Genomic DNA, 22472 nt, shown 5'->3' with positions numbered 1-22472 from the left:
ATGTCAGACTGAGGTATCAGTGCTGGGCCTTCTGTTCACTCCGTGATTTGTGGCTCAAATTGTCATGCGAGAATATGGTTTCAGTTGTTGGAAAAGCAGCAAATTTTACCTCTGTGTTTGAGACTTTGTTACTGTGTGTTGGTGACTCGGGCACGTGTGTGAAATAGAGAGATCTGTGCTGAGAGGCCTTGGAGGTATTTTCATACACTTGGCCTGACAGTCTGTCACAAAGGCCGCAAGCTTTTATATGGAGAGGTTGAGTTACTCACAGCAGTGCTGAATTCAGTGCCCGTGGCTCAAAACTCTGGTGCAGATTTGCACATGGCTGGTTGAGCCTTTGCTCTCAGTTTGCTGCTGCAGGTACCTGCCTGCTCGCCAACTTGTTTAGCAGGAGGGAAGAGAGCAGAGATGGGCGATGCACAGGACATGTCCCCAGCACTTCTGTCTGATGTCAAGGTTTAGCAAAGGCTGCAATATTGCAATCCTGAGCAAAATAGAAGTGTCTGAGTATATAGCAGAGACTTGGACATGATTGTATTGGGCACTGACAGCTTTAACACATTTGCTTTGGTTGTGTCTCCTGAAGCCTGTTCTAATAACTGTGGAAATGATGAGGGATGATGAGGGGGCCCTTAAAAGGGCTTTGACTGCATTTTCCATGCACTTTCTTCATGCTTAACTAAAACCACCCTGTGAACAGCAAAACACAAGGAAAATTTTCAGGAAAAAATTCATTTTTTAAGAAGGGTTTCACTTGTATCACGGAAGTAAATTATAATATAATCTAATGACAGTGCTTCTAATACAGAGGAGATTCTGAAATTTAATGTATCACTAGTATAGAAGGAAAACAAGAACAAATCTTACGGTTTTACCTAACCAGAAAAGCACTTGCAGGGTGGCAGAAGGTGACAGGCAATGTCCCTGTGCATTTAGCCCCAGAAGCAGTCAGGAGATGAAGGGGAGGTAGCTTCACACTTTTGAGTTGTGGCACTACCCTGTGCAACCACCAGTTGCAGTTGCTAAGGCAGTAACACTTTTCTGATTTTCCGGGAATTACCGTTTGTGTAAACAAAATTGGTTCATCTGGGGCATAATCATATTGTTGCACATTTCAGATCAGATTCATGTGAAAATTATGACTTTGAACTTGTCTGCAGCATGTGCTGCAGATTTGACTGGCAAGTGCATCCTCAGGAGCAGGTGTTTGTGTCCTGGGGTTCGACTTGGCAGTTTTTGGCAGAAATATGGAAACACTGCGCACAGTTTTATACGTTGTATAATGTGGCAGCCAAGAGTGTGTATGTCCCTGATTCAGCTGGTGCTAATGTATTGTCATTCTTTAAAATGAAGATTTTTAATAACTGGAACTGCATGGATCCTTCTGTTATCTTGTTAGCTTCAGTACAGACATCTCTGAAATTGCATGCGTAACTGTAAGAACTTTTTCACTTAGTGTATAGTGCTCTTCTCTGTTTGGGGTTGTCAGACTAGGACAAAGTATTGCTCCTCTGGGAAGAAGGGAGTCTTTCCAAAAGTAAGTATCTGGAATGTTTCCTAGAGTAAGTATCTCTAGCTTCTTCATCAGTATGGTTTTACAAAAATAAAACCCCTATATCTGGAAAATATGAACCTGATTGCTTACAGAAGATCGCGTGCACCTCTAGTAAGAGTAAGGAGATGGAGGGGAAGATTCCTCCAGCCAGAACAGTTTTTAAACAGCAGTTGCCCCCCGTGGTTTGGCAGTGACAGTACCTTCAGTTAGTGCAATGTTTGACCTTGTATTGTGCTTATAGGCAACATGAAGTGAAAGATACCTGCCTAAGGCCTCTGGGGAGGTCTGTTGACCTTGGGTGCCATCCACAGTGTGTTTCCTGCTGTGATGCAATATGTACAGTTACAGTACATAAGTAGAACAGCTATTCCTGAGGACGAACCACCTTTTTCTTGGTTTCACCTTGCTTTTTTTGGCAATTTTGGCTTCATCAGCAACGTTGCTGCAATAGCTTCTGAAGTTACATGGATTTTGTTTTGTGAACAGTGGGAGGTTCTGAGCTTGATAAGCTGACAGGTTGGTATTGACAGTCCACTTAAACTTATGATGGACTTGAGACCTTCAGCGTTGATTTCCTTAAGTTTTTGGAGCTTTTCTGGGCTTCATGAGGTGAACTATTCATCATCTTCACCTTCTTGGGTAGGAAAATAAAAAAGATCAAACAGTGAATATCAGAGCATTCATCTGTCACTCTCCAGAAGAGCCTGTCGCCTCTGGAAGAGTCCCGTGACAACTGTGACTCCTTGGGAAGCCCACACTGGAGCAGGCTCCTAGGAATCCATGCATAGAGCAGCTCAAGCAAGAACAGATTTGCTGGCAGGACTTCTGACCCTGTGGGGAGCCCACACTGAAGCAGACTGTTCCTGAAGGACTGCACCCATGGGAGAACCACTGCTGGAGCAGTTTGGGAAGAACTGTAGTGCCTGGGAAGGGCTCACGTTGGAAATTTTTTAGAGGACTGTCTCCCATGGAAGGAACTCCACACTGAAGCAAGGGAATGACCTCCCTGAGGAGGAAGTAGCAGCAGGAGCAACATGAACTGACTATAACCCCCATTCCCCATCTCCTTGCACTGCTGAGTGGGGAAGAGTTAGAGAGTTGGGAATAAAGTTAAGCCTGGAAATGAGGGGAGGAGTGGGTGGAGTGTGTTTTTTAGGATTTGCTTTACTTCTCATTATCATGCTCTTATTTTGATTGGTGATAAATTCAGCTAAGTCCCCTAAATCAAGACTGTTTTGCTTGTGGTTTTAACTGGTGAGTTAAACCCTGATCTCACCCTGTCTTTTTCTTAGCTCATGAGCCTTTTGTTATATTTTCTCTCTGTTGCCCAGCTCTATTCAGAGGAAGAGAGAGATGGAGTGGCTTTGGTGGGAATCTGGCATTTAGCCAGGTCAAACCACCACAGGTTTTTTTTTGGAGGTATACCATGATATCTGATGTTGGAGAGTCACAGGAGTGGCCAGCAAAGACCCTAAGCCTTAGTCCAAAAATGGGAGGAAAAATAACTGCATTCTTATGCACCCCTTAGGTTGTATTTATGTTTGTTTGCAGTGATTAATGATTCCTCTGAAGGTAAAAGTTGCAGTGTCTAAGTTGACAACTTAGCGTGTTAACCCGTGCTACAGGTTGATGCAAGTCTTTGGGCTGTTTTGTTCTGCCACAGTCTGCTTACCCTGTTTGTTTGTAGCTCAAACCAACAAATAACCCATCAGGGTGCTCACATCTGTGAATGTTATGTGCTGGATCTGGCTGGATCCAGTACCAAATTTGGAACGGTGGTGGAGGAATTTGCTTTGCTGTGGTTACTGACAGTCATTTTTCATCCCCCTCCTGGAGTACAGCAACAGTTTGCCAGATGTGCACAATGTCAGCATGGTCACACATGTGGAACACGTAAACAGGGTTACCAACCCTCTGTTCCTGAGATACAGGATTGATTTGGGTCTCAAAACCCACACTGCCATTGTTGGTCCTTGAATTGAGAAAGAAAGGTTCCTTCCATACTGCCCTTTTTGATGCCAATAGGGATACATAGACCAAGGACGTATGTCCGGCACTGATGGAAATGGCTGCTTGTCAGAGTGTATACGGTATTTTCATTACTATAAGGCGCACCCTTCTGACTAAAATTTTCCCCCAAACCCAGAATTGCGCCTTATAGTCCAGTGCGCCTTATATGATGGACAAAGTTCGGAAATTTGCCTACCCGGAAGTGAGAGCTGTGAGCCGCGGTGGGAGCCGGCAGGGCCACGGCTGCCAGGTGGAGGTGGGGCGGAGTGGCGGCAGGCATACCCCGGCCCCGTGGAGGCGGGGAGGAGTCCCGGCAGGCATAGCCCAGCCCCGGGGAGGGGGCACGGAGGGGCGGCAGGCCTAGCCCGGCCCTGGGGAGGGGGCACGGAGGGGTGGCGGCCACAGCCCAGCCCTGGAGAGGCGGCACGGAGCAACGTCGGGCATGCCCTGGCCCCACCGGGTACAGGCAGGCCTGGAGGCCCGAGGCACCGCTCCTGCCTGGTACAGGCGGGCCCAGGGGCCAATGGCTGCCGGGTTGAGGCGGGGCCTCGTCCAACAACCACGAGGGGGGAGCTGGGGGTGGAGCCTCGCTGCAAAAAAAAAGTGCGTCTTATAGTCCGGTGTGCCTTATATGATCTACAAAGTTGCGAATTTTGCCGACTCCCCGGGGGTGCGCCTTATAGTCCGGTGCGCCTTATGGTCGTGAAATTGCTGTACTTGCCTCCTCAGTGTTCATGTGCAGATACAGGGGAGTCCTTACTGATTCAATCCTCACAAGTCTGTGCCTGCTGTGGGTCAGTTAACCTGTCAGCACAACAAGTCCTCCAGACCTTGGTCTCAGAAGCATATGGGCATAATTGAGGATGTGTATGTTGGAGTTGTACATTGTAACTCCACCTAATCATTTGCTAAGCAAAAGCCTCTCTAAAACCTTGCCCTTGGTGTAAGCATTGCATCTTTTCTATTTTAAGGAGTATTTAGAAGATAGGCAGTCAGATGATATAATCACAGAAAGGCGTTCTCTGGCAAGTGATAATAAAAGCGCTTTGTGTTGTGATAATGCCTGTGTACTATGTAAAAATTTCAGTTCCTTAAATGGAAATATACCAAATACTTAATTTTCTTCTTGCTTTCATCATCTTTCAACAGATTCAGATATCTGTCTTTGGAAATGTAAAGCTAACCGGTGTGATGAGTTTGGTTGCCACATCTTGAACATTTAATTTTTCCTTATGCTCTGGCGTCTGTTATTCTGTAGCACAATCACACTGAATATCAATTAGGAGGCAGGAAGATGATTGTGGAAAACTTGGTGAGGGGGATGCAATGCTGACTGGAATTTTGGATATTGTGAGTGAGGATGCATGTCTGCTTTGAGTTTTTTCTGAACTTTAGAATCTCTGTAGTATTAAACTACATGTGCTGTGCAGCAGCAAAAGATTTTGAGATCCCCGTGATTTGCATTCCTCTCTCCAAAATCACAGTAAATGGTCTCTTCCACGAACAGGAAGACAAGACAAGCGGTCAGTGCCAAAGTTATTTAGCAGATGGTGGTTGAGTAGTAAGCAACATCATCATCATTTGAAGTGTAAGGCATATAATAGATGTCTACCGGCCTGGGAAATGAGACCCCTGGAGTTACTCGCATGCATCCGTCTCCCATCCTGCAAGATGCTGCCATCTGTCAAGACACCGAGCCAGGCCTCACTTAAATAAATAAAGAAATCTATTTCCCCCTTCTTTCCAAAGCACTTGCCATTGCCTGGGTTAATACGCTATGTGTGGGCTTACGTATGTCATACATGTGAGGGAGGAGGAATTACAGATACAAATATGAGGAACGTGCCCTTGAGTTCTGTCACTTGGGGCAGCAGACAATGTTAATGCATGGTAAACATTTTCAGAAGAACATTCAGCACTTAAGTGCTATTGAACACCTAGCATAAACAGGAGTGGCTCTTGCCATGATTTCACCTCTTGTTTCTCCTTCTTTTGGCAGAGTGTGACAAGCTGCGGCGGGATGGCTACCGGAGCTCGCAGTATTACTCTCAGGGCCCCACCTTCTCCTCATCCTCCAGTGCAATCTGTGGAAGTTACCAGGATGATTATGAAGAAATTGAGCAAAAGGTAATGGCGGGGGTGGGGCAAAGTACTGGAAAAAATACTTGCCTGGTGCAGTTTAATTGCCTGCCATAACACTGTTCAAATAAGGCAGGATTTTTAGAGGATCACAAAGATGTTTGTTTCTTTGAATTGCAGTGACAGTAGTTAATCTGACTTTCATGGTCTCTTAAAACTCCCAATTCTACCCATGCAGTGATACAAAGGTCCCACTGGCATGTTCAGAGTGTTAAAGCAGGAAGGCATTTGGTAATATTCTGGAGGGTAGCTGGTACCCAGAAAGGGTAGCTGCTAAGTGTTTACCTTCAAGTAGCAGGAAGAGCTATTCAGCAGCCATCAGCATTCTTGAATTGTAACTTGGATAGGTACACACTTTGAATTGCTAATACAGGCAGTTAGTCAGTTAGGTAGGGGCTTTGTCCTAATGCATCTCAGCTGTTTGGTAAAGGCATCCAGAAAGAGAGATTGTCCACGAAGTTGGATGTATTACCTTTCTTTCAGTTTACTTCATGATGTTCGTGCTTATATTCCCACATCTCAACTTCCAGTGTGCTTAGCTTAGAGTCTAGAAATAAATTAAGAGAAAGAACAGTTGATCACAAGTTTTAAGAAAGTTAAGAAGCCATATTACTTTGTACATCAATTTGTATAGATTTCAATTACAGATCTAGTAAGTTGTGTTGTTGTTCTGAAGAAAAAAAATTCTCCTCTCTTGTCTTTATCCTGTTGTGCCTGTGGACTCTAAAGGAAAAGCTGACTATAGTGTAGTGGTTTAGAATGTTACTGCTGGGGTGGATGGCAAGATCCACTGGAACGTGCCTCCCTAAAGCTGAAATGCCAGAGCTCCTGGCATTTTCAAGATAGATATTCTAGAATACTTTGCCAAAAACAGTTCTTGCTTTGAGAGTGGGAGGATGTCCTTGATTGTAACACAGTTTAATTTCTTTGAATTGTTACTAAACCATATGTCCCTCTGTAGTGGACCACGTAATTCTTATCAGCAAAATGTGCAGACCCTGAGAATGTACGTTAAAGAGTACAGTGTTTTCAGTTTTATCCTCCATGGGTTTTAGTCACATAATAGAAGGTGTTGTGGAATTTGTAGAGTCTGTCATCCAGGTGGTGATTGCATTTTATCTGTGTATTGGCAAGGAATGTCAGAGCATCTTGTTTAGCTGTGTGTGGTATGTACTGGCAGTGAGCCTAGAATGTAAAGCACATTCATACTGTAGAATGCATTATAATGGTAATTTGCAAAACCTTGCTGAAACCAATGGAATTATGATTTCCACTGGGGAAAGTATTAACACATTGTTTGTTACGGTTAATGTACTGCCCATAAATGCATACATATATGTCATCGACGTGTCCTGGCCAGTGCTGTACAGTATATAATCACCTGCACATGCAAAACTAACGTAACATTAAAAAAATATAAATATACATTTCTTTAAACAATTTGCATGAAAGCATATAAGCATGGGTGAGGATTCTTGGAGACTGAGAGCTGTCATCCTTTCTTGGTTGAGGGTTTTTTTGAATGTTAACATAATGTGTTGCTAACAATTTCTGTGCATTCTGGAGAAAATTAATGCAACTAAGAATGCTTTAAATATAGGACAGCACTTCCATTTCAAATTGGAATAGGTTTCTTTAAATATTATAGCTGAAAGAATGATTCAGAGCCGTGGAGAAAGATAGCTGCCAAACTGACAGTCTTGGCTGTTACTGATTATCTTAGAACCTTAGCCTTAACCCTGCCACTCTTATTTCCAACTCACAAAGACATAAATGTCTTGTAAACTGTAGCGTGATTCTCCATTCATATTGTATAACTTTATTTTGTGGAATTGTTTGACCAGTATCTCTATTTAATTGGTGCTTTTTAAAAAAAAAATGTTATAGATGTTTAATCTTTCTTTAAACTAATGTTTACCTCAACAGATTTCTGAACTTGAATTATTATCCTACTGGTAAAGAGCCAAGTAATTCTAATAAGTCTTACGCCTTGAGGGAGTCATATTTCAGCTGTCACGAGAGTTCTTCAGTAACAGTGTGGAACTGGGGTCACCAAAAATCCTGTGATTCCAAATGTGAACTCCTTACCACTAACTGAAAGACTTATAGCTTTGTTGTCTATTCAAAGCAAAAAAGCCAACATTTAAATTCTGTGCACCACGCAGTATTTAATAATTAAAATTTGAGAACATCAAAATAATGGTGAGTGGATGAATACCTATTTACTGTTCATAAACTTCTTAGTTGATTTAATTACCCACTTGTAGCAAAAAAGAGAGGGTGATATCACAAAGGAAGCCAGATTTCCCTGTTATTTTTAATCTGCTTCCAAAAATAAAAACCAGAGCCAGATATTTGGCTTGTCTCTCTGCAGTGGAGACAATATGAAAAACCACGGCTAGGTGTCGATCCACAAGCATTTTCAGGTTTTGTGGAGATGGGTGTCTGTCAGCAGACGGTAATAGTCACACCACCAAGCATGATGCTTCAGCATCTTAGGAAACGTCTAAGATAAACAGAACATGCACTGTTCCAAAATAAAACCACTAAGTAAAAGCAGGCCCAACTCAAAAATGAGTAAACAAAATTAGAAAACATAGAAAGCTGGAGTCTCTTGAGTGGAAGTTGATACAAAATTAAGTGTTTCAATCTGCCCTTTTAATGTTGATTCTTACAAGTTAGATTAATAGAGCACAGGCCAAGCTCCAGTGTAGTACTGATCCTAATTGAGTTTGTTGGTAATTAAATTGGTTTACGTGGATTTTGCATCTCAGTACTGTGACCAGTCTTCTCTTTTCCAGTATCTCACATGCTGCTGTTGGTGACACAACTTGGGAGCTATTCCTCTCCTTCAGTATTACTCTCTTTTACCAGTGTAAAAGATGTTTTGAAATGTCACATTCCAACTCCAGTTCTCCTTATGTTCTGAAATGTATGCATGTGTATATTAACACTATTGGTCTTTCATGTGTTATTTTTCTTACTCCTTTTTCTTTCCCTTTTTACCACTCATTCTCTTTGTTTCTTTTTGTCTCACTCAACAGTCTAGTCTGTTAGACTGCATCTCTCAGTCTTGCATTAGCGCCTGCTGTAACTTGGTTCCCTGGAACAACAAGGTATTTCGCCCACAAGTGGGACCATCCAGCTGCCATATCTGCAGCTTGATGTTACATGTAGCATTTAGTGTATGTGCAGTCTTACTCTGCTCTTAGCCTTCAATTGTTACCTGCTGCTTTTTTCTGCTTAGAAAAAAAGCAATTAAAAAAAGAAGAGTCCCATGCCAGGTTCGTTTCTTTTATGTTCCTCTGTTCTGCTTTTTGTCTGCAGTACAGTATCCTGTATTTACTTGGTTCACAGAACTTTTTATTCCCTTTTTTGTCTATTAACATTTGCCTCCTTTGAAACCCTTCCCCCAATGGACACTGTGTTTTATTTAATTGACTGTTTCATTGGTTTTTAATTAACCAAGGAAAATTTCTACTGATTTGGAGGAATGTGTCTTTCTTGAATGATAAATGTGAACTGGAGAGTACCTGCTCCGAAGCATGCAGTACTGCATATAGTATTTCTTTATTCCATTTGTGAAAATGTTTGTGCACCCAAAACTCACGGTGTTTTTCCCTATGTCATGTCATTTGGCTGATGAATTTTGCTTTAATAGTTATGCTTTGGGTGGTGGAGGAGAGTATATTTTTGCCACTGTGATCATCTGAACTGTTAGTTATCTCTCCCATATCTGCACAAAACTGTTCAGTATCGTAAGTGAAGACAAGTTCACTAACTGTATTGATCTGAGGAAGTCTAATGCAAAACTTCACTTGGTGTTAAGAGGAGGTAAAGTTGGGCACTTCAGTTTTGGAGGTGGGGATGCCTGAAAAGCCCTGAGGCATGAGGTCTAGCAGAGCTGAAGATACCTCTGGGTGGTGGTGGTGTCCTCAGGTGGCCTCCCTGCCCTTCTGCTGCAGTTGCCTGGCACTGCTCTTGTGAGCAGCATGTGTATTTTATACCATTTACAGGGATTTGTTTTTTTAAATACTGTACCATTTTCTGAGCTGGAACAGCAACTCATAATACATGAAATGCCAAAGCATAAGGAAGTGAGTACAGAAAATCTTTGAACAGAGAAAAGAGGGTAATTCTTCATTCATTGCATACTCAGACTGTGCAGCTGCTGTGGGAATTGTGGATGCTGAAAGTTTACATGGGTTTAGAAAGCAACTGGGTACATTCTTGAAGGGTGAGGACTCCAGCCTATGCTGAGAGAATATTCAGGAAAAAAGTATCTGCTCTGTGAATCCTCAGATTTAAATTTTACCTTGATACAATTCATTGGCCTCTATCTTCAGGCAGATACTAGATAGGCTTTTAGAGCTCCAAACAGTGCAGATCTTCTTGTATTTTTTATCCTGTTACAACAGAGTAGAGGAAGAAGAAAAGAACATTTCTGCAGTGCTTGTTAAGGTGATAATTTGCTTTATAGTCAGTAATTTCACTGACAAAATGTTCTTACCTTACTGAGACACAATGAAGGTTATGAAGTGAAGAATTTAGTAGGATAGCAGTGCTAGCTAGTGCAACTGGAGATCTGTGTGTAGAAGTAATAAAATGCAATATCCTGTGAAAACTGTGGGAACTAGACTGGTGGCCTTGGTCTAGAGGACACCAAAGAGTCTAATGACTAATTCATCTAAAATGTAAATTCATGTAAATTTATAATGTGGCAGTGTTCCATGAGACAGTGTGAAACCCCACGGGTTGAATTAGGCATGAGAAGTGCCATTCTCAGTTGGCTAGGTTTGGGTCTTGGATTTCTTTTCCCTGTTACTGATTGTCTTGATCCCTTGGTGTTGGGAAAATGGTTCTTTAAGCCATCAAACCTAGTAAAACACTGGAGGCAGAAAGTAGGATGTTGGCAAATATAATAGACAGCTGAACTCCCTGGCTGAAATCTGCAATATTAAATTTTTTTTAAATCTATTTTGTTTTTCTGATAAATTATGATTTTAGAAGTCATTTTAGTAGACAGTAGAGTAAATGGCATAACTAGAAGTTTGAAGTCTTTGCTGAAAAGTAAAATTTGCATGGATTGTTTTCTTCCTGGAGGTTCTATCTTTTTTTAAATACTGTAGTATGAACCCCTGTTATATAAAAAGGATTTTGAATAAACATATTATTTACACAGAGAGTGCTGTGAGATACATAGCATAAACTCATTTGTCATCTGGGACCTCTCAAATAGCATGAAAGTGCTGAGATAGTGAAACTCTTTTGTTGTATCTCAGCAGCTGAGTTGGCTGGGGGACAGTATGTCAACAAGGCGTCAGAGAGGCTCCAGCTTACTGAGCCATATAGCTTGTCTATAGGATATTTATAGGCCATTTTTCTCCTGGATTCTTATTTTAACTCCCATTTGAAAGTTCATGCTTTTTCCCTGCTAGTGCATGTTTGTGGAAACACTGCAAGGTCCAACACTGCTGCTTTCCCATTCCACCTTTACCTCTTACCATGACCTTAAAAAAACCAAAGAATTCCAGCAAATTTTCCTGTGGAGGTGAGTGTACAACCCTTTCCAGAGATCTGGGCATTTGACTAGCAGTAAAGTTATTATGCTTTAAAAATGGGACAAATACTTCCGTTACAAACACAGAGTTTATGATCAGCTGTGCCTCATTCTGCTTTAGGTGTAACAGACCTGACTGGAGAAGCCATTCCTGTCACACAGCAGCAATTCACTGTGTCTTCCAGCGAGCTTCCCTCCTGTAAATCTGGGCATATTTGCTAAAAATATGTAATTCTCATTTTCATCCTAATTACAGTAATTTCACGAATACAAGCCGCAGCAATTTGACAAAAATTTTGGTGGAAACCCGGAAGTGCGGCTAATAGTCGGGTGCGGCTAATATATTAATAATTTTCTGACATTTACAACCCCAGACATGCCAGCCAGGGCGCCGAGCCAAGCACCGGCCAGTAAAAGCCGGCATTTCGCAATTGTTACAGTGTTACCGTGTTGCCCTGGCTCCCTGCAGGCAGCACGGGGGGCGGGGAGAGAGGCGGGAGAGCTCTCTTTCCTCCTCTGCTGCAGCCCAGGGGAGGAGGGGGGGTGGGCGCCGCCATTGCCGCGGCCCGGGGAGGAGAGGTGGGGGGGGGGGGGGGGCGGGGGGACGCCGCCATTGCCGCGGTCCGGGGAGCCGACGGGGGGGGGGGCGCCGCCATTGCCGCGGCCCGGGGAGGACGCGGGGGGGCCGCGCCGCCATTGCCGCGGCCCAGGGAGCCGACGGGGGGAAAGCGCCGCCATTGCCGCGGCTCGGGGAGGACGCGGGGGGGCCGCGCCGCCATTGCCGCGGCCCGGGGAGCCGACGGGGGGGGGGGGCGCCGCCATTGCCGCGGCCCGGGGAGCCGACGGGGGGGGGGGGCGCCGCCATTGCCGCGGCTCCGGGAGCCGACGGGAGCCCTGCGGAGCCATTGCCGCGGCCCGGGGAGGGGGGGGGAAGTGCGCGCCGCCATTGCCGCGTCTTGGGGAGCCGGCGGGAGCCCCGCGCCGCCATTGCCGCGGCCCGGGGGGGGGCGGGAAGTGCGCGCCGCCATTGCCGCGGCTCGGGGAGGAGGCGGGGTGCTTTGTCCGCGCCCGCCGCCGGCGCCACAGGCGCGGGAAAGCTCCGTCCCCGCCCGCCGCCGCTGCCGTAGGAGCGGGGGAAGCTCCGTCCCTGCCTGCCACCGCGGGGCAGCGCCGACCCGGGGTGACCGAGCCCAGGGGCAGCGGCGGCCGGCCCCGAGCGGCAGCACCGGGCTGGGCCACCTGGCCCCGTCAGCGGCCCCTAGCGGGCCGAGCCTGCACAGCCTTAGCTCAGCCAGTAAACCCCGCCCTCCCGCGGTTCTGTTACTAATTGCACGCGGGTCCTCGCTGCGAACGACAGAGCGGCTTATATTCGTGTGTGGCTTATCTATGGACAAAAACCGAAATATTTGCCAACACCCTGAGATGCGGCTTATACTCAGTGCGGCTTGTATTCGTGAATTTACTGTATATAGGTGGATAATTTGTCTGAAGAAGGCTGAAAGATGAGTTGCTGCGTATTATGTGTAGTAAAGCCATGTACAGTTTTGTCTTGCATATACCATTATCACTGAGAGTACTTTGGAAAAAAGGATATAAGTACATGAGTGATGTAAGGATATAAAGTGTGATATAAAGTATATAAGTACATAAGTGACATGAGACAGACATGTTTCTTCAGGATCCATGGAAAATGTACCTACACTTGAAATGTGAACACTTATTCTTACACCCAAAACCACCTCCAACTCTTCTGCAGAATTATTTTGTAGACGTACGTATGTGTGTCCTGTGGCAGGAGGTCGTTCTCACTGCTTTGAACTCTGCTGCACCATTGGGTTTTCAGTTGCTTCTCACTGATTATATATATGCTCATATAATCTGACTCATTTCTGTCTTACTCCATCTGTCCTCAATTTTCTCAGCTTCTAATTCTGCAAAATTTCTGATTGATGTTTCACATTCTTTGATTAATTAGGATTCCCTTGTAGCAGATGCTTCACTTTTTCAGTTTTTCTGTTCATATACTATAACAAAAAAACCTGTTCTGCTTGGCTGAGTGATTTCTTTGTAACCAGTATCTCTGCCACTTGACATACTGGAGTAGCCCTTAGAGACTGCAGCATGACAGCTGAGACCTGGCACTGCAGTGCAGTCTGAAGGTGACACATACTGACGCTGAGTATCAAGCAAGCAGTATATTTGAAGGTCACTGGTGCACCTCCTCACCCCAAACAAACTGCAAAACTGTGCTTGAGATGTCTCCCTGATTCAGAAGAGGAGAGTGGGGAAAAGCTCATTATAGAACAGGGGAAACAATATTTCTTTACCTCACTCCTTGCTCACTCCCTCGAGTGCATATACACATACCTGCTGTGATGGGTGGGCTGTCACCACCCCAATGTTCCTTACAAACCCTTTCTCTCTCTCAATCACTTTTTAAACCTAACTGACCTGGAGTCAGCTTTCCTTCCTCAATGGCATTCCTGTCCCAAATTGCTTAAGTTAATGAAGGTGTTTATGAATTTCGGTAATTTGAGGTGGGAAAGTCCTTATGTTTGTAAATGCATATATATGTGCCCACACTGTATATGTATATAAATAGTTATGGACATACTCTCAAAAAAATATAAGCACTCACATCATATTATTACTTGGGTTTAGAGCCTTTTAGAAACAGCAGAGGTCTGAAAAAATACTGGTGTCCTCCAAGAAGGTTGTATTGATAGAACTGCTGGGGCTTTCACTCAGGCAAGCCCTTACCTATAGAGTAGGATCTGTCCCTTCCACAGCCTCTCTAGGAAAGAAATTCAAGGCTGTCAGAAATTGATTATTTCCTTGAAGAAAAGCTCCCATGTTTTACAGTGTGGTTCCAAAACACAGAATGATATCAGTAATAGTTTCATTGCTTGAAATATTTTTTAATGTTGCTTGAAGAGGCTTTACTTTTTGACTTTTTATTTTCTTTTTAATAAAATGTTGGACTCTGTCCTAAAGGATGTAGAGTCAAAGTATGACAGAGTAAATAAATGGTTATTTATTTATAAACAGTGGGAACTCCTCATAGTAACAGGAAGAAAATTAAAATCAGAAATGATAAACAGCGGTTTTAGCACAGTGTTTGGGCTTGTCTTTTGTATAGCACTTGGCTTCAAGAGAAAACAGATCACTTAGACTGAACACCCACAATAACAAAAAACCCATCTGTTATAAAAAGCTGTGATGTTTTCCTTCCATGCCTGTATGCAGCAATGAGGGGTAAGAGGCAGTGGTCCAGTACTGGCAACCCTGTTCTGAGTAGTATTTGACTTTCTGAAGGGTGAGGTTAATAGAGAAAAGAGATGTGTAATTCTGGTTGGGTGGTAGAGAGGAAAGTCAGAGGATTCAGCAGATTGCAGAGAAATCTCTGCAAGTGCTGCAAATGCTATGCAACTCATTTTCCATGTTCTGTTCTCTTTTTTTGTTTTGTCTGGGGGCAGAAGGAGACTGTGGTTGATTTTCCTCCAGGTCTTCCTTCCTCTCCTGCTTCTGGGATTCCCTGGTGGAGTGCCTTGCTGGCAGGAGTACGGAGGGAAGGCTGCCCTTCTCAGGTTCACTTGTGTTTTGTGACCATTTACTAGAAGCCCTGGTGACGAACAAGTACTGTCCTGCCAGTAAAAAGCTGCTCTATGCCTTTCTCTGCCTTTACTGGCATGAAAGTGAAGACCTTGTAATGAAAACAGATTTGCTCCCTGAAAGGAAATGGGTTTTTTGGCTTATAATTTTGGTGGAGAGACTTGCACAAGCTGTTGCAGCCTCTTTTTCCTGTGTAAAAAGATTTTTGTTTTATTGGTTGGCTTTGGTTTTTTTTAAGTAAAACACTTCATGGAATTGAGTGCTGCTCAAAGTGACACTTTGAGAATTAACTGACTTTTGAAATTACCGCTCTGTAGCTACTAGTAGTATTAAGTGCTTTACCCCTGAAAAATGAGTAACCCCTTGGACTGTGGCATGAGTTTCTCCAAGATCAAAGCAAAGTTACTTGCTTACATCACTGATCCATGGCTGATGATTCTGTGGGGCATGCTGGTTGGTTCTTTTACTGAGCTCTACTAAAATCTGTCTTTTGGTAACAGGATTCTTGCTGAGGCCTTACACATTCATACAGCCTAGTGCAGCTGGAGCAAAACAGTGCTCAAATCTCATCAAATAGGGCATGGGGAGATGAGAGAGGAAGGGAAGGCAAATCTTGGTGCAGGGAGAGAGGGATTAATTTCTGCAGGAACTATGTCAGTGTAATTAGTTACTATGCTTTGCTATGCGCAACACCACTCTTTTCTCTTCATTGATATATATTCCTTAGACTAATCAATTGTCTTGAAAAAATACAAACTAGATGTTTTGTTGTGCATTTTGGTGTATTTTTTAAGCTACTCTTTATGTAGGTTGTAGTGTGATATTTGTGAGGATGTGTTTTGCTCCACAAGCAGTCAATGCTGACTACTGCAGCAGCACCTTAGTAATACCATAGTCCTACCTCTATTTTTTTAGAAGTAAACTCACATTGTTGTATGTATTTCTGTTTGTAGTGTCCTGTCTCTTCCCCTGAAGAAGAAAAGCTTATTACCATCAAAAGGCCTAAAAGTCCAGCTACAAATGACTTATCAGATATCAACACCCAAACCAACTGGACTAAGTCTCTCCCACTGCCAACACCAGAAGAGAAAATGCGACAACAAGCGCAAGCCGTCCAAACAGATGTGGTTCCTATTAATGTGACTGGTAGGCTTTTAATTTCAGTAATTGCATTACACTGATGAGGGAGGGCAGAGATGAAAGGGGATCCGTACAGTTGGCTAGTTTTCAGACACTCATATATCCAATGCATGAATTTTAAATTACTTACCACACCTTTCTGTGAAAACCGTTTCGCGTTTAATAGTCTAAATCTGAACTTAATCAAAAAAATATCAAACACTTAAAATTGTCATTAATGGAGATAGTGGTTAAAATATGTGGGCTTGAAACAGCAGTAGATATTCATGAAGTACAAGAAGAGGGCTGATAAATAGCAGTGTTTTGCTGTGGACTGCACTGAGGATATGTAATTGAAAATCATGTTTTATCCAATGTTGATGATATTTTAAGATTTTCTTCTAGGAATTTTATTTAAGGAAGGTTGTTAGGAACTTCTGTGTTCCAAAGACTAAATGTTACAAAAATCAAGAAAAAAAAACTCTAGAGTCCAGTTTTTATCAACAACAAAAACTTTAGGTGTCAAGGAGAGTAGGGTTAGAACAGCAGAAGTTAATGAGGTACACCTCTGAGCAATACTCTAGGTAAGACACTCCACTTACATAACCATAGTCTACATCTTCTTGTTATGAATGGTGTATTAACTCTTCATTTTGAAAATGCTTTTTAATTTTATGGTTGCATATTTCTCACTCTGTGGAAGTTAAATTACGTTAAAACCTAATGCTGATTAGATACTTCGTTGTGCATAAAATAGAGTTTCTGTCAAAAATGGAATTATTGCTTCAATTTAATAACCCCTTTTTTCTGCACAGTATCAAGATTGTCTCTTATTAGTTAATTCAAATAACTGCTTGCCTGCCAAAGCCAGGATGATATTCAATATCCAATTTATTTCAAATGCCATATGGCATGCTCTGACTCCATGCTTACTCTGACAATCAATAACTTGCAATGTTTGGTTTTGTTTTGAAAGTAAGTTAGGTTCTCTTTCCCTGCATGACTATCAATGCTTTTTTCTCCTGTATTTTTATAAACTAGTATTTTAATTAGTATTATTTAACAGTATTTAAATATTCTAGTAGTACAGGAACTGGACAGCTATAACAAACATCAGCAAACGAGAAATTTTGCCCTAAGTAACAGAAAATACTTGAAGTAAACAGATGAAGACAACATGAAATCATGAACACCCCACCTCTGGAAAACTAATAGAAGGAAAATATATGCAATACTGAAGTGTTACTAGGCCAGTTGGCATTATCTAGGGAATTTAGGATACAGATACAGAAGGCCAAGTTATGGGAACAATGGATAATCTGACATAATCGATAAGCTTGAGTAGTGCTTAGATATTGTGACAGCAGGAACGCAGTAGACTTAGAGAAACAGTAATCTGTTGTTTGATTTAATGACCTTGCATGCTGCAAAAGATAAGGGAGAAGTAAATAGATGGAAAGAAAAACGAGGTAAAGGGATCAAATAACTCAGAATTAATTCAGCATCATGTGGAACATTACCTTGTTTGGATAAATTATGCTTGTGACTTCAACCTGCATAATTTGATAGTGTAGCAAAGCTTGTGTCCCCTGAATTGTTTAGTCAGGACTCAGAAAACTCAGCGATTCTCAACTTTTGTGATTAAAATGGTGCACATGCATATTATATCTTGCTTTTCTAGAGTGTGTGGTTGAGCACTTAATCCCTTATGAACATGGTAATTGGAAGAGGTAGAAAGGGAGGGCATTAAAGGAAGACTACTGTTGTACCATATGATCTGGTCTCCAGGATCCACCATTCCATTTCCATTTCCCTTGAAATAATTGTATTGCTACTATGAAACAAGGCAAGCACGTGAGCTACACACAACATACAGAAAAAGCTGCTGTCCTTGTTCCTTTTAAAAAGTCACAATCTGCTCCCCTCCTCTGCTCTCCCACACACCGAGTAATTTTATTTTGTGCAGTTCCTTATGTTACTGCACGAGGCAGGAAAAAAACTGACAAGAATTTGTTCGATATAACACGGAACAAACCATTGAGGATTTTTGGTTTGGTTTGGTTTTTTCCTTCACACACTCTTTTTCTTACTCTTCCTAAAGAGAGGTCAGAAAACTTCCCTTTTATTACTCCTGGCATGAAATGAAAGGTTAACCTCTGAAGAGGCTGCTGCCAATTGATAACATTTTCAGCAGTGCATTAGTGGTGATTCTGCTTCAAAGGCCTCTCACGTGGCTGTGCAATAAATGCTCCATGAGTTCAGCTTTCAGGGCTCTTTGGTGAACAGATTGCAACTAATACAGTAGTCATAAAAATCTGTTGGATAGCCTGAAGGTGCAGGGGCATTGCATTAGGCTGACAAGCTGCTGACTAGACATCCAGATTTGAAAGCAGTTGTGCTCTCAGAGTGCCTGGGCTGAGCTTTATTCCAGAAGGGGTTGGACTGAATTTTCCACTGGTGGCCAGTCTTTGCATTTACATATCTTGTGGGTTAAAAGATACATATATAGTGGTGTCTGTTCTCATGGGTTTTCCGGAACTAACTTTCTTTCCAGATGGAGGAGTCTGGTAATGGTGGAGGTGATCAGTGCCAGGCTGGACCCTGCAAAATATTTAAGCGTTTGCTTGAGTCTGGTTTGACTGACTTCAGTGAGATTTAAGCGCATACTTAAGTATTTTCTGTGAATCCAAGGAAACTGAGTATACTGCATGAGGGACAACTGAGTATAAGAAATACCTAGATGATTTATTACAAACCTGTAAGAGAATGAGAAAAGTATTCTTAAATCTGTAAAATATACCTACCATTGACATCAATAGTTTCTAAAATGAAAAAGATGACAGTGAAGAAAGAAAAAAAGACTGAGACATTCTGGTTTTGCTTGTTGGATTTCACTGAAGTTGCTATTTTGAAATTCTACAGATTTGCATAGTGGCCTTTGTATATCAAAAGCCATTAAAGATGGATTGTTGAGTTAGCTTTTAGGTAGCTCATTTGGAACGAGTTACTGTGGATCAGTTGACACAGTATTTCCATGGCCATCCTGTTTGTGCTGTCTGAGGCTTCATGTAGAAGACTCTCTCTTTGTTTGCACCTTTTGTGTACCACTTACGTTTTATTCTGGGGTTTTATTCAAAGCTACATTACAATTTTCTTGCAACTCACCATCTCAGACATGATTGTTGGCCTTTGGGAGGATAAAGATATGTTCAGAGATGCAAAACTTTCTCCTTGAAATCCATTGGATTTGTCTAACACGTCTAGAATTATTTTTATCATCTCCTGCAGGACAGGATAACGTAATGTCCTGACTTTTACCCTGTATGGGGTAAATCCTAATACTGGTGCTGCCCCGGACAGATCCACTGTCTGTCTCAATATTTCAGGACTTCTACAAAGCCAGTGGGATCCATAGCTATCAATTTTATAGTTCCCATGGGCTTCCCCTCCTCCCTTAACCTGACTTCAGTCAATCCAAAAGTTGGATAAAACTGGCATTTTGTAACTGCAAGGATTCCACTCAGCAAAAGTGTGGCCCTTGGTCCAGCTCCGGTCAAACAGAGTCAGAGTCTTTATATTTACAACATGGTGAATGAAAATGCTGCATTTTTTCCTTGCATTTTCACAAGTCCATATGCTATACTTTAATATGTGACTATATCTTTAACTGTTGTAGAGGTAATGAGGTTTTCTATGCTACTCACACGACACACATCGTACTGATGTGCAGTCAGCCAGGAGTAATTTTTACGATGTATTCATTACTGTGCATTAATCACTTTTTAGAGGTAAATAATTTGGTTATCAATTTTCATAAAAAGTGTTCAAGGGAAAAAACAAATCTCAAGGTTTTCTGCCTTTAAATTTTAAGTGGGTTATCTAAAGGACATTGAGCAGTGCTTTAAAATGTTCAAACTGAAGGGAACGTACATATAAGCTATGGGGGGTAGCTGTTAAATTTTTAGAAGTGGCAGAGAACTAGCTCATGATCTATTGGGCAGTCTTTATCTTACTACTGGTGAAATGGCCAAATTATAAACCTCTAAACAAAAGTGAATTCCTAAAGAAAAGCTGCTTTATGATAGTGGTGCTTCTGGGTCCCATTATGATACAGCACATGGTCATCATAAGGCTTTGTCTGGCAAAGTGCACTTGCAGATTTTTTTTTAGCTCTTACCATTGTATATTTTTGTAATCATCTGTACAGTTTCAATTTTAAGCAGCTTTCACTCTGAAATATTTATGAGTCCATGAGATCAGTTTGATCTCTGTGTGCTCCGTAGTTCTTATTTGTATTCGTGTTAAAAGATCAACACCAGAAATGTGGTGCACTTGACAGGTTCAGAGCAACTTGGAATGAAAAAGAAGGGCCTCATGCGAGTTAATGACGGAGCTGTGCAAAGGCATCGTAATAGCTGTTGCCAATAGCTATGTCTGTTCCTGCGTAAACCATTGTGATCTTTCATTTTCATGAGCAGATTTGCTTTTTCTGCTACTCGTTACTTAAAAATAAATTAACAAAACAGTAAAAAAATCTATGAAGGACCAAATTAAAGCAAGAATTCTCTTTGCTTGTGGAATATTTTGCTCTCACCAAATATGAGCTGGACTCAGAAAGTCAGAATTCCTTTTAAAAAATGCAGTACTATGTAATGGGTATTTGTGTCTAAAGCCTTACTTGTGACAACGTGCTGTATCTTCCTTCAGTGTAAACCTTCATTGTAGGACCAAGCTAACACCATTTATTAATGTCTTTTTTTCCATTTCTCCAACAATACTAGTGGAAGAAAGTGCATGATGTCAGTGTGCTTGGAAGTAATGTTGCTTTGCTTGTTCTACCATGTATTAGGGGAGAATTTCGACCGCCAAGCCAGCATTCGGCGGTCTCTAATTTACACAGACACGGTGGTAAGACGGCCGAAGAAAGTCAAAAGGAGAAAGACTATTACAGGAATCCCTGACACCATACAAAAGGAGCTAGGTATGGCTCATCAGAACTGTATTCCATCCACTGTTCATTGTCACTGCTTATCATTACTAGACTAATAACATTGCCAGTGCTCATGAAACCAAATACAGTCTGATAGCCTATTTCAGTTCCAAATATGCGTGTGCCTCCTTGCCACCTCTTGCATTGGGAAGTTGGGACCTTTAATCTGTTGACTTCCATCTGTTCAAGGGAACAAGGTGTTTGGAAAATGGTGTACTGGTACAATGAAAATCTGCAGGGATGTAAGGTTTCTGGACTTCAATGCTTTCCTTCAGATGTGGTCATTTTCTCCAGGATGTTCACCAAAGCAAAACTGAAGTGGGCAGACGTATTGGCTTGTGAGTAATTACTTAGTGGAGTAAAGTCCACGGATGCCTTCCTGAATCTGGCAAGGATTGCATCAAGAGTGAAAAATCTATTTTCAAGTTCAGTTTTGGCAACCTCTTATGTGTTATTTAATTGGCAGTAACTTACCTGGGTTTATTAGCTATTCCATATATTCTAAAGGAAGGTTACCCATTTGGTCACCTTTACACTACCTCAGGCAGTCCTCCTTCACACTTTGTAGTAAATGTGAATTCAAAGCTGATGAAGGAGTCTGAATTTTGCCAGACCTTTCAGACACTTTTTGCAGAATTCTTAGATTTAAATTGTGTTATTTTAGTTTATTTTTTTAAAAAATACCTCAGTTTTTCCCAGATTATAACTTCACACACTTTTTTCCTCATAGGAAGAATGTTTTAAAATAGTCTGGCAGAACTTAATTTTGGTGCTTTATATGTGAGATCATCTGATTTATTGATGATTTCAGTAACTTTACTACCTTGCATGTTACATCTCTATATTTTTTAATTATGTTTTCAGTTCTTGGTTATTTTTCTGGGTTTTTCAGAAACAGAAGCAAAAATCTGTAGCTTACCTGGATGGGTTTGAAATGAGCTGGAGGGTCAGGCACAGAGAAAGCCAAGAAACAGACAATTATGTGCAGAGAAGTTTGTGAGTGCAACTGTGCTCCTTCAACATCTGTAATGAAGCAGTGCCCTGCCATGGGAATCCTCTACCTCAAGAAAACATTTACAAAATGTAGAGGTTACGTTTGTGGGCACTTCAAAAAGATGTTTCATGCTTGAAAACATCAGCTGTAGTTTTATTTGGTGGAGTAAACTGAGAACGCAGTTGGCATCTATCCTAAAAAGAATTCTTCAGTTAAGACCTTAAAAGAGGTTTAACTTTTGCCAATCCATTCACTAAGGGTGACAAGTTTTTACCTTGATTTTCATCTTTCATCTCTGTGCCGAGCACGATTCATGTTGCACTGCTTGAAGGTTTTCCTTGGCTTCTATTTTAAGTTGTGGACTGGCAGTATCCCACTGTAGGAGCTCTGTCTGGATGATTCCTGGCCCACAACCTGCAGGCACACGGGGCTTCAGCCATCTGCCCTATGGCAGAAGTTGTCGAGGAGCTCCATGTTGCTTTCCATGGTGGTT

The 22472-nt window shown here is 42.1% G+C and overlaps 1 protein-coding gene across 8 annotated transcripts in view; it reads left to right on the top strand.

The window, feature by feature from the left end:
- The window catches only part of NHSL1 (NHS like 1), a 180100-nt gene that overhangs the window by 136631 nt on the left and 20997 nt on the right, over nt 1-22472 (top strand). For 5 of the 8 annotated variants that reach the window (XM_042779088.1, XM_033054208.1, XM_033054209.2 and 2 more), the window contains exons 3-5: nt 5565-5692; nt 15830-16022; nt 20845-20976. In XM_042779088.1, coding sequence (XP_042635022.1) covers nt 5565-5692; nt 15830-16022; nt 20845-20976 — 453 coding nt within the window. The remainder of the gene's footprint in view (nt 1-5564; nt 5693-15829; nt 16023-20844; nt 20977-22472) is intronic. The other 3 variants (XM_042779090.1, XM_042779089.1, XM_033054212.2) reach the window with 1 other exon arrangement.

The sequence above is a fragment of the Catharus ustulatus genome, chromosome 3, assembly GCF_009819885.2.
Source record: "Catharus ustulatus isolate bCatUst1 chromosome 3, bCatUst1.pri.v2, whole genome shotgun sequence".
NCBI lineage: Eukaryota > Metazoa > Chordata > Aves > Passeriformes > Turdidae > Catharus > Catharus ustulatus.
This window is presented reverse-complemented; position numbering and strand designations above follow the sequence as displayed.